Source organism: Hyla sarda, chromosome 3 (genome assembly GCF_029499605.1).
Source record: "Hyla sarda isolate aHylSar1 chromosome 3, aHylSar1.hap1, whole genome shotgun sequence".
In the NCBI taxonomy this organism is placed as follows: domain Eukaryota; kingdom Metazoa; phylum Chordata; class Amphibia; order Anura; family Hylidae; genus Hyla; species Hyla sarda.
In genome coordinates, this window is record NC_079191.1 from 250,738,589 (window position 1) to 250,751,434 (window position 12,846).

The window sequence follows — 12,846 nt, forward strand, 5'->3', positions numbered from 1 at the left end:
TCCTCCCCTGAACCTCTTTTAAATATGGGAATGTAAAAATTATAGGGAAGGGTCAAATGTAGTACCTACACAGCATATTTCACGCTTTGAGAAATCCACAGGGCAGAGGGAAATACCCTGAACATTTTGCTATGAGCAGACACACAAGGCTTTCCTGTTGCAGGGCCATGTGTGCAATAAGGTTGGAGGCAGGCCCACTCATCAGTAACATCAGCCCACTCATCAGTCACATTGGCACACTCGGCCTGCTTTCAAACTTTACTTCAAACACAAGGCTACAGCGGGGAAACCCTGTGTGTGTGCTCATAGCAAAATGCACAGTATATTTCCCGCTGCCCAGCAAATTTCTTTCAGCATGAAATACGCTGTGTATGTGCTATGTGTTACCCTACAATAAATGTAAATTCAAAATGTGATAGTGGTAAGTATTAGAGATGAGCGAACTTACAGTAAATTCGATTAGTCACAAACTTCTCGGCTCGGCAGTTGATTACTTTTCCTGCATAAATTAGTTCAGCTTTCAGGTGCTCCGGTGGGCTGGAAAAGGTGGATACAGTCCTAGGAGACTCTTTCCTAGGAATGTATCCACCTTTTCCAGCCCACCGGAGCACCTGAAGGCTGAACTAATTTACGCAGGATAAGTCATCAACTGCCGAGCCGAGAAGTTCGTGACTAATCGAATTTACTGTAAGTTTGCTCATCTCTAGTAAGTATGTACATCTTCTTGGTATGTAGTTAAAAAGGGGATGATCTTTTTACAGCCTAATCTATATTGAAGTATCTTCCCCACACATGTAACACCAAAGTTAATATCCAACAGTACAGAGAAGGAGCAAAATATTTTTATTTTGTTCTAAATTTTCTTAGGGATTTGCATTGGCAATATAGGAAGTGGGCAATCTGCTTTTTATTAAAAAATTTTGTCTATTTAAAAAATTTTTTTTTTTTGAGGATGATGTCTTTTAAATGTAGAAAAGTAGAATAGGTATGTTGTTTTTCACCAGATTTCTACTCTATTCCAATCAAACCAATCAACATGTGTAATGCAGCAAGAGAGAGCACACTAGATGGAATGTGGAAATTTACAATGCATAGCATCGGAAGATGACTTAAAGGTGTACCTGTCCTTAAAAGTGTAGCTAAACCTCACAGAGACACGTTAAAGCTTTTGATTAGTCAGGGTCTCAGTGCTGTGACCTCCACTGACCATTAGAGCTAGTGGGGAAAAGCACATGGTTGCATGATTCACTCTCCAGCTCACATTGATCTATGTTCAGCTGGACAGAATTAAACTGGATGGCGATTACTGCAAGCTGGAGAGGTAAAGCGTGGAAAGGATTTAGTTGGAAGAAAATAAGAAATGTAGGAAGGAATTGAACAGAAACTCACATTAGTTAGTGGTGGTTTCCCATTGTTCAATACATTTTAGGATATTGGGTGATAAGCTAGCATTCTTTCTACTGCTAGACATCAAACTACGGACAAGATTGGCACTGCATCTGGAAGAAGGCAGTTATGTTTTTTTTTTTTAAATACTGGATAACCCCTTTTAGTTTAGTTTGAGTGTCCAATAGGGGGTAAATAATTGTATTAAAAGGGGTACTCCGGTGGAATTTTTTTTTTTAAACCTTTCATCTTTCCAGTACTTATCAGCTGCTGTATACTACAGAGAATGTTGTGTAGTTCTTTTCTCTCTGACCACAGTGCTCTTTACGGACACCTCTGTCCATGTCAGAACTGTCTAGAGTAGAAGCAAATCTCCATAGCAACCCACTCCTGCCTGGACAGTTCCTGACACGGACTGAGGAGTGAGCAGAGAGCACTGTGGTCAGACTTGAAAGAACTGCACAACTTTTTCTGTAGCATACAGCAGCTGAACTGGAAGAATTAGAAGTAATTTACAAATCTGTTTAACTTTCTGGCAACAGTTGATTTGAAAACCCTGAGCATCATTGCAAGGGTGATATTTATGTGTGCAAGCCTTCTTCTTATGTGTGCATAGAAACCACAGCTTCCATACACAGCATACGCACAGAAGAGAAGCCCCCGCCCCCCCCCCCCCCAAATTGTCAATAGCATACCATAGGAAGTGGCCTCAGCATGGAGGACATGTGTTGCATAATACTTAACTTTTCTTTATTAAATTAGCTTATCCATAAAAACCCATCAATGGTCCAGAAGTTATAAGTCCTAGTTGACAGCGGTTTTATCTGCTGGCTAGCGGTAGGGCACAGTATTGCTTAGAATTTATGCACCTACAAATCCATGTGCCTGCAGTGTACACAGAAAGCTTACATGGGCACTTATTGTACATCAAAGCGCCACAAAACACGTTTCGCTTGGTTAAAGGTGTACTCCGCTGCCTCAGTGTTTGGAACATTCTGTTCCGAACGCTGAGTGCGGGTGCCGGGACTTGTGATGTCATAGGCTTGCATTGAGGGGGCGTGGCGTGACATCATGAGGGGGTTTGGTCATGACGTCACAAGTCCCGGCGCCCGCACTCAGCATTAAGAACAACATTTTCCAGACGCTGAGGCAGTTGAGTACCCCTTTAAATCCCGATGAAGGCGTTGCTCAGCTTTGTTAGAGAATGGCAACTTCTAAACAAGGAAACCTCTGATACCCAGAAATAACCCTGCATGTATGCTATTCCAGATAACAGAACATATGCAGGAACTTGCTGGACGATGAACCATTGTCCTAGTAACTCTTCCACCCAGTGTGCAGCAGTGACTTTAACGCCTCACGTCAGCTTAGGTGGAAGATAAAGGAGCTGCACAACTTCTTTAAATCCCTTTCTTTCAGAACCAAGCCTAGTTCAATCCAGTACTTACAAATGGAACAAAGCAGTCAGCAACCTTTACATAAACTAGAAGCCCCACACCTAACCTTAGCGCCAACATTTGCATATAGCTTTTAATCTCATCAATACATACAACATCCATTTGTGGAGTTAGTAGCGTGAAATTACTGAAATATTGCAAAGCCATATATTTTCTGCTTTACTTCACAGATTATCTGTAGATCATGCAGGGAGCAGAACCATGGAAACATGAAGTTCAGACATTTTATCTGTACATGAAATGTGCTGCTGATTCATTCTTCTGGTTTTAAAATTTTAAGTAAAAATGGACTAATATGCATACAATGACTTAGAGTGTATTATAAGCTTAGTTATTCATTGTACTATTCTGGAGAGGTTACATGAAAGAATCCACCTGTGAGAATAGATGAGCTTGAGTCATGAAAGTTTTAGGGTGCATTCACACTGTGAAATTTCCACTGTGATTCTGCCTAAAAATTCAACTGCAATAATTTTATCAATGGTGTAAATGGGTTTTCAATTTACCGTATTCTTCGCCCTATAGGACGCTCCGGCATATAAGATGCACCCTATTTTACATTAGGAAAATCTAGAATACAATGTAAAGTTTAGGTCACAGTGATCTTCAACCTGCGGACCTCCAGATGTTGCAAAACTACAACTCCCAGCATGCCCGGACAGCCGTTTGCTGTCCGAGCATGCCAGGAGTTGTAGTTTTGCAACATCTGGAGCTCCTCAGGTTGAAGACCACTGGATAGGAGGTAATACTCATGTGTACCCGCTGCCCTGGATGTCGTCCTCCATCGCTGGCGCCGCATCCCCGGGGTGTCCCTGTCGCTCCGGAACGTCTCTGCTGCCCGGTATCCTTGCTCTCCGTCGCCGCCATCACGTCGCTACGCACGCCGCTCCTAATAGATGACAGGGCGGCGTGCGTGATGATGACGAAGCAGAGCGCCGGCCAGGCAGGGGAATCCCGGCACGGAGCAGACACCAAGGAGGCAGGTAAGGTTCCTCCCGTTGCAGCCGGGTTAGTGTCACTTTCACTTCAGACGCGGCGGAAGTAAAAATACTTCAATATTATAAAACAATCCAGAAATACTTCAATATTATAAGACAAAAACACTATATAACCAAACCAATAAATCATGCTGTTTTATATACAGTTATTACTTTATTTATTATTTTTTCTGTTCACCTAGTAAAACACTTTTTTTAAACTGTAACTTTCAAACATTGGTAATACTAACAACCTTTTTGACAGAACAGTTTTTATATATTTTTTCTATGAAGTATAACTCTTTATTTTTATCAATGTCTCCAGAAAACAGCAGTGGTAATGCAGAAATTGCTGATATAAATGGTTTCAGTCCAGAGAATGTAATGGTTGACAAGAAGCTGCCTGCGGATTACAGCTCACATCAAGTCTGGCATTATCCAGGTATGAAAGTGAAGCTAGCAAAGGTTTCACTACATCAATTTTCAGTAAATTGTCCAAATACATTGCAATATAGTATGCTATAGCTCTCCAGTGTACCAACTTTATAAGACAACAGTATGTTTGAAGGTTTACTTGCAAAGAATACCAGTCATTTTCTAAATAAATATACTTTATATCTCATTTGTATTTTGAGCATGGCAATGAGGATACAGACATACAGTATATTGTTTTAAGAAGGCCTTGCTGTGTTTTAAACCCAAGTTGACTTGAGTCAAAGATTTTTATTATTTTTTTTCTTTCAGGATATGTTCCGATTTAAGGTTGTGTTTAGGGCATTGGTTGGCACAAATGATGTGCAAATCAATTAAGAACAAACTGGATTTGTACCAAATTTCTTTGACTCTGAGTTTTGGTTATTTTTTTTTTCAGTTTAACAAAGCAGACAGGCATATGCTCCATACCTGGTTACTCAGCCCTGGGGAGTCTTGTTTTGTTTATAAACTTCTCTTTACTCCAGTCAGTGGCCAAATGCAGGAAGTGAGGACAGGACAAGTAGAGCTCTGTACAGGCTTCCATCAATCATCCTGCTGTGTGAGCCGTGAGCATGTCACAGAGCCTGCTTGTCCTTGGTGTACAGAGCCCTGCTTGTCCTTGGTGTACAGAGCCCTGCTTGTCCTTGGTGTACAGAGCCCTGCTTGTCCTTGGTGTACAGAGCCCTGCTTGTCCTCGGTGCACAGAGCCCTGCTTGTCCTCGGTGCACAGAGCCCTGCTTGTCCTCGGTGCACAGAGCCCTGCTTGTCCTCGGTGCACAGAGCCCTGCTTGTCCTCGGTGCACAGAGCCCTGCTTGTCCTCGGTGCACAGGGCCCTGCTTGTCCTCGGTGCACAGGGCCCTGCTTGTCCTCGGTGCACAGGGCCCTGTTTATCCACGCACACTTCCTGTATTTGGTCTCTTTACAGAAAAAAAAAAACAGGCAAAAGCTGTGGGGACAATGTAGATTAAAAATATGCATATTTTATTTTCTAGATTATGTAAAAGGGTTTTGGCTAATGATAGGTACACTTTAAAATAACAGTTATGTGCGCAATATTCAAGAAGCTTGATATAGACAGCACAAAGAAAAATTTTTTACAGGTCAGAAGTTCTGTCAAAAGGGCAAATAAGTTGAAAGAGATGTAAACTGCATAAAAAGTAATGTCTAAATACAGTCTGTTGTCTTGAATAAATGTTCTTGATTAGCCATTGGTAAGTAAATAACCTAATCTGGAGCAGATGGGTTTAAAAAAAAAATCCAACATTATATCCTGTATTGAGATTTAAATTACATTTTTTTTCTATATAGAAAGCTGATAAAAAGGATTGCTTACTTCCAGATGGGATTCAGTGAAAGAAATGATTGCTTTTTTATGATATATCATTTTTTATTATTTTATCATGTTTGAGTTGTATTTTTCCGCTTCTGCTTTGTTTCTTGGCACCTGTTGACGAATACAGGCTTTAACACAGTCATTAACAAAGCACATGAAAGGAAATTGCAGATGCCTGCACAATATAATCTACACTTTCATCTGTTTATTTTCAATCTGTTTGTTTTTTTTTCCCTTTGTAAAACGGAGATTAACATCAAAACATACACAGCTTTATTGCCAGCAAAGGCTTCCATAAAATTCAATGTAGTTATCAATATCATATGGACTTTAATTACAATGATTAACATCAAAGACTGCTCTCTTCCTGCAGCTCCCATTGTCCATATTTCAAATTATTTTGGGATATTGAATGTGATATTTAATGTAATGTGGTACATTGTATTTTGTATTATCTTCTAATACTAGTTTGCTGTGTGAAAAGCTTTGAACAAGTTTAAAGGAAACATAAGGCGCTAAATCATAAAAAAAAATCTAAAGTTCTATCATATTTTAATCCAATTTGAGCATTATAAAGTCCACAGAAATTAATGTTTATTTTTTGTGTTAACTTTTTTTCTCTCTTGATTTGGTTTTCCTTTTTAACTATCCTTATGAAAATATATATATTCTTTTAATATTAAAGGGGTATTCCAGGCAAAAACTTTTTTTTATATATCAACTGGCTCCGGAAAGTTAAACAGATTTGTAAATTACTTCTATTTAAAAATCTTAATCCTTCCAATAGTTATTAGCTTCTGAAGTTGAGTTGCTGTTTTCTCTCTAACTGCTTTCTGATGACTCACGTCCCAGGAGCTGTCCAGCTCCTATGGAGATATTTTCACATCATGCAAGGGATATTCTCCCATCATGCACAGCTCCCGGGATATGACCTCATCATTGAGCAGTTAGACAGAAAACTTCAGAAGCTAATAACTATTGGAAGGATTAAGATTTTTTAATAGAAGAAATTTACAAATCTGTTTAACTTTTCCGGAGCCAGTTGATATATAAAAAAAAGTTTTTGCCTGGAATACCCCTTTAACCCCTTAAGGACTCATTTTGGCCTTAAGGACTCAGACAATTTAATTTTTACGTTTCCTTTTTTTCCTCCTCGCCTTCTAAAAATCATAACTCTTATATTTTCATCCACAGACTAGTATGAGGGCTTGTTTTTTGCGCGACCAGTTGTCTATTGTAATGACATAACTCATTATATCATAAAATGTATGGCGCAACAAAAAAACACTATTTTTGTGGGGAAATTAAAACGAAAAACGCAATTTTGCTAATTTTGGAAGGTTTCGTTTTCACGTCGTACAATTTATGGTAAAAATGACGTGTTCTTTATTCTGAGGGTCAATACGATTAAAATGATACCCATTATTACATACTTTTATATTATTGTTGCGCTTAAAAAAAATCACAAACTTTTTAACCAAATTAGTAAGTTTATAATCCCTTTATTTTGATGACCCCTAACTTTTTTATTTTTCTGTATAAGCGGCGGTATGGGGGCTCATTTTTTGCGCCATGATCTGTACTTTTTTTGATACCACATTTGCATATAAAAAACTTTTAATACATTTTTTATTTTTTTTTTATAAAATATATTAAAAAAGTAGGAATTTTGGACGTTTTTTTTTTTTTTCTTTCACGCCGTTAACCGTACGGGATCATTAACATTTTATTTTAATAGTTTGGACATTTACGCACGCGGCGATACCAAATATGTCTATAAAAAAAATTTTTTACACTTTTTGGGGTTAAAATAGGAAAAAACGGACGTTTTACTTTTTTATTGGGGGAGGGGATTTTTTACTTTTTTTTTATTTTTACATTTCTTTACATTTTTTTTACACTTGAATAGTCCCCATAGGGGACTATTCATAGCAATACCATGATTGCTAATACTGATCTGTTCTATGTATAGGACATAGAACAGATCAGTATTATCGGTCATCTTCTGCTCTGGTCTGCTCGATCACAGACCAGAGCAGGAGACGCCGGGAGCCGCACGGAGGAAGGAGAAGGGACCTCCGTGCGGCGTTATGAATGATCGGATCCCCGCAGCAGCGCTGCGGGCGATCCGATCATTCATTCAAATCGCGCACTGCCGCAGATGCCGGGATCTGTATTGATCCCGGCACCTGAGGGGTTAATGGCGGACGCCCGCGAGATCACGGGCGTCGGCCATTGCCGGCGGGTCCCTGGCTGCGATCAGCAGCCGGGATCAGCCGCGCATGACACGGGCATCGCTCCGATGCCCGCTGTTATGCTTAGGACGTAAATGTACGTCCTGGTGCGTTAAGTACCACCGCACCAGGACGTACATTTACGTCCTGCGTCCTTAAGGGGTTAATCATTCAGTATCCAACACCATGCTTCCATGTATATTTCTCAAACTGCATGTTATCAGACATGGTGAACAATGTAAAAAAAAATATATATATATAAGAAAATCTAGTTTCACTTTTTACACCCACACACATACACACCCACACACATACACACCCACACACATACACACCCACACACATACACACCCACACACACACACACACACACACACAAATTCTCATGTCTCAATGATTGTCCAGAGTCCTATTGCATTGCCAGGACTGAACCTATGGTTGTCCTTACCTTATGTCTGTACATGTCAACCATTGAGTATTGTTTACAAATTTTCAAGTCCCTTAATCCCTGTTCTCCAATTCTATAAAGGGAAATAGATAATTTTTCAATGGAAATTAGAATAATGGTCATTAAAGAAAATGTTACATTGGAAACTTTCCAATATGTTGTCAGAACACACCAGATCTGCTTTTGAAGTACATTGATTCAAGGAGGCATAGCTTAGGAGAGCCTTCTATTCTTTTTTAGGGATCAATCCAAAGAGCTTTACCTTGCTAGTTCCCATAGTCATGGGCTTTGGAATGGTCACCAGTTGACAATGGGATGCAACAGAGATGACAAAGCAACCGTAGAGTAGTCCTTATTATAAAGCATAATGAAGGATGTCATTAAAAATACAATGGCCCTCATTTACTATTCTAAACCCGACTTGTTTTGTCGTTTTTTTTTTTTTGTGTCGCATCTTTGTCTGCGACATGTTGCAGACATCGTGCACCAGTCTGTGACACGATGCAACATTTTTTCCCGACAGACCCGATATGGATTCTCCCAAACCCGAAAAAGGGGCGTAACCCGACATTTCTGAGCTTTCCCACGTATTTATAAAGCTTTCCAACCCCAATTTGTTGAATTGTTGTGGATTTTTTCCCTACAACTCAGAGGAGTTGGAAACCAAGTAAAAAAAAACGCACGTGCGACAAACAGGATGCGACATAATAATAAATACCAGGGGAAAAAAAGCAATCTGGTAAGAAAGCAACATAGACTTACAACCCGATTTTCTAAGTAAATGAGGGCCAATGTGCGCTACAACAAGCCCTCATGGGTAATGGAAAAATCAAAAGGTTAAGGCTCTTGGGAGAAAAAACTAAAAAAAAATGTCATTGCCAAAAGTCGCTGCAGCACTGGCCGTAGTCCTTAAGGATTGGTTCATCCCATTCAGTCAGTCCCCGAGAAATATAAAATAACATTTCCATCATCACTCTAATTACTAACCAACATGAGGCGTCCTTGATATGAAAAAAAGTGTTCAACTGTAAATTGGAATTATATAATGACTGTTCTAAATGACCTAGCAAAGGAGGCTAGTATCAATATAGAATAGGCAAAATTTAGATCAATATTCCTAAGACAATGTCCAATCCCGATCTAATTTATCTTCACATGTCATGGATAAAACTGAGGCTTTACATTGCGAAGGCTTTACATTGCAATATTCCAATGTATTCACAAAAACTCATATACTTCTATATTGGATTTCAAGCTTATTTCTATTATGTGTCCTATATTGGCATAAAAATCACAATCTATTTTACAGAATGTTACTTGGAGTCTTTTTATTCTTGTAAGCAATCATATAACAAAAGCATAAAATACACTAATCTTGCGAACAATTTTGCATATGACCTACACTACTCCATTTCTTGCTATATGAGAGCACTCCTCCCTTCCTGTGGTGCCTGAGAAATATTGTAGTATCGATCTATCCAGGAAAACTGTTTGTTCTCTTGTTCCTGATCTGCTTACATGTCTGACTTGAGCCTCACATCCTAACCCTTCTGCCTGAACCAGAGTACCATGATTCTCAATATTCTGACCTGGACTGTTGGAAATGCCTAAACTCTCATAAAATCTACACCATCCTGCTGCATCTGAGCTTCTCTGCTCTGCTGTTCCACAGAATCTGTGCTACTATTGCAGCTCGGCCTCTGCTGTGCTACACTAATACCATCATCAGTATCAGCTAGCCACTCCTGCCTGTATCCATGGAACCTGGTTCAGGGTGTTCTGGCCTGCTTAACCAGCTGCCACTTAACTGGGATAACTCTTAACTACACCTCAGTTAGAAAATATGTGTAGACCTTCTTCAGTAGAGAATGACCTAATTAGACTGTACATACACCATGACTATTAATCCCTTAACGACGACAAGTGTACACTTATGCTCGTGGCCGGCTCCCGTTATGTGAAGTACGCTCAGGAGCTGAGTGCGCTTCATACCCGGCAGGTCCCGGTTGCTATCAGCAGCCAGGACCCGCTGCTAATGCTGTGCATCGCTGATTGGGCTGATGTCCAGTATTAACCGGTTAGCTCAGTGGGCTGTTCGGGACAGCCGCAGCGTCCTGAACAGCTGAGAGGACCACAGGAGGCTTCAGACCTGGTCTCCTGCCATCAGATTGTCACTCCTCTGCTCCGTGCCTGAGATCCAGGCTGGAGCAGCAGAGCACCGATAACACTGATCAATGCTATGGCTTTGCATTGATCAGTGTCTGCAATCAAGGTATTGCAGGTTATAGTCCCCTATGGGGCTTATAACATTGCAAAAAAAGTTTAAAAAAAAATAGTTAATAAATGTGATCTAACCCCTTCTATAATAAAAGGTATCGCTGAGTGTGTAAATGTCCAAACTATGAAAATATAATGTTAATTAAACCGCATGGTGTGGCGGAACCAACCTCGCCACTGGAGAAGCCTGGTTGCCCGCCTCCTACCTGCTGACTATGGCCCCTGGTAAATTTGTACTTTGAAATAACTGATTTGGGAATGTTGTATTATATTATGCTGCTACTGGCCCTTTAAGAACCATCTGGGGACATACTGTGGAGTTACTGGGTGGCCACCATTTCATGTATCAGAGGCACATGGTGAGAACAATGGATGAAGCACATGGTGAGAACTAGAGATGAGCGATCTTAACATAAATTCGATTCGTCACGAACTTCTCGGCTCGGCAGTTGATGACTTATGCTGCGTAAATTAGTTCAGCCTTCAGGTGCTCCGGTGGGCTGGAAAAGGTGGATACATTCCTAGGAAAGAGTCTCCTAGGACTGTATCCACCTTTTCCAGCCCACCGGAGCACCTGAAAGCTGAACTAATTTATGCAGGAAAAGTCACCAACTGCCGAGCCGAGAAGTTTGTGATGAATCGAATTTACTGTAAGTTCGCTCATCTCTTGTGAGAACAATGGATGGTGTCAATTTTAACTCAGACATTGTTGTGACTTTTCTACACGGTGCCATCTCGCCGGTATTTGGTACACAACGACATCATGCAGTAGTTTTAAACTATGCAACAGGGGACACATTATACAGTAATTATTTTTTATTTAATCTGTAGATGTTCTGCGGAATCTGCATTAAACTGTATCTTCCAAACTACTGAATGGATCTGGGTGAATTTTGGATATGTGGTTCACCCAGATCCCTTATATGGGGTTATTGCATATTTTGGGGTCCCTGTGATTTGTTCTATAAGACTGTATTCTGCTGCCTGTGATAATGAGATTACCCATTGTGTTCAGTAATCCTATTACAGGCAGAGGGGAGGATTTTGTGTGGGAGTGTCCGTGTGTATTGTACAGATTGATTGGTTGTATTGTCCCTCCCTGTGGGCGGTCCTGTATTCTCAACAACTGTAATAAAAACTAGGCTGGGAGTGCCAGCCTCAGATTCTGCTTGACCCTCAACACGGAGCCTTGTCTCGTTCTTGGGGGGATTCACTGTATGCTGATAGAGACTGATTACCAGGAGTGTAAGCCGCTTGGGAGTTTTCCTGTTTATCTGCTAGCAGCTATTCGTGAGGTTCCAGTTTGTAGTGCTATTTTGTATCCAGTTCGGGAGTGTGGTGTTCTGCAGTAGCTGTGCCTGTCTCTCAGAAAGGGGTATATCGCCTAAACGGATTTTAACCCCTTTTCTGCTGAAACGGTCCGTTACACATGGTTAATGGCGTACATGAAAAAAAGAATTGCGTATTTTTGGTCACTTTGTATACATAAAAAAAATGTATAAAAGGCGATTTAAAAAGGACCATCAAAATGAAAATAGTACCAATAAAAAATTCAGATCATGGCGCAAAAAATGAGCCCTCATATATCCTTGTATATGGAAAAATAAAAAAGTTACAGGGGTCAGAAAATGCCAATTTTACACATACTTATTTTGGTGCATGTAGTTATCATTTTTTTTTTTGTATTATAAAATAAAACCTACATAAATTAGGTATCCTTGTAAACGTATGGACCTACAGAAAAAAAAATATGGTGTCATTTTTACCAAAAAGTGTACTGCATAGAATCTGAAGCCCCCAAATTTTGCCCCAGAAATATTTGTTTCCTGGTTTCGCCGTGAATTTTGTGGTGAAATGATTGATGTCATTACAAAGAACAATTGGTGGCGCAAAAAATAAGCCCTCATATGGGTCAGTAGGTGCAAAATTTTAAGTGTTATGATTTTCAGAAGGTGATGAGGAAAAAATGAAAATGCAAAAACTGAAATACCCTGTGTCCTTAACCCCTTAAGGACCAGGCCATTTTACACCTTAAGGACCGGAGCGTTTTTTGCAATTCTGACCACTGTCACTTTAAACATTAATAACTCTGGAATGCTTTTAGTTATCATTCTGATTCCGAGACTGTTTTTTCGTGACATATTCTACTTTAACTTAGTGGTAAAATTTTATAGTAACTTGCATCCTTTCTTGGTGAAAAATCCCAAAATTTGATGAAAAAAATGAAAATTTTGCATTTTTCTAACTTTGAAGCTCTCT

The 12,846-nt window shown here is 39.9% G+C and overlaps 1 protein-coding gene across 1 annotated transcript in view; it reads left to right on the forward strand.

The window, feature by feature from the left end:
- The window catches only part of LOC130362263 (uncharacterized), a 163,881-nt gene that overhangs the window by 102,563 nt on the left and 48,472 nt on the right, over positions 1–12,846 (forward strand). Inside the window, exon 6 of the mRNA XM_056566449.1 lies at positions 4,146–4,262. Coding sequence (XP_056422424.1) covers positions 4,146–4,262 — 117 coding nt within the window. The remainder of the gene's footprint in view (positions 1–4,145; positions 4,263–12,846) is intronic.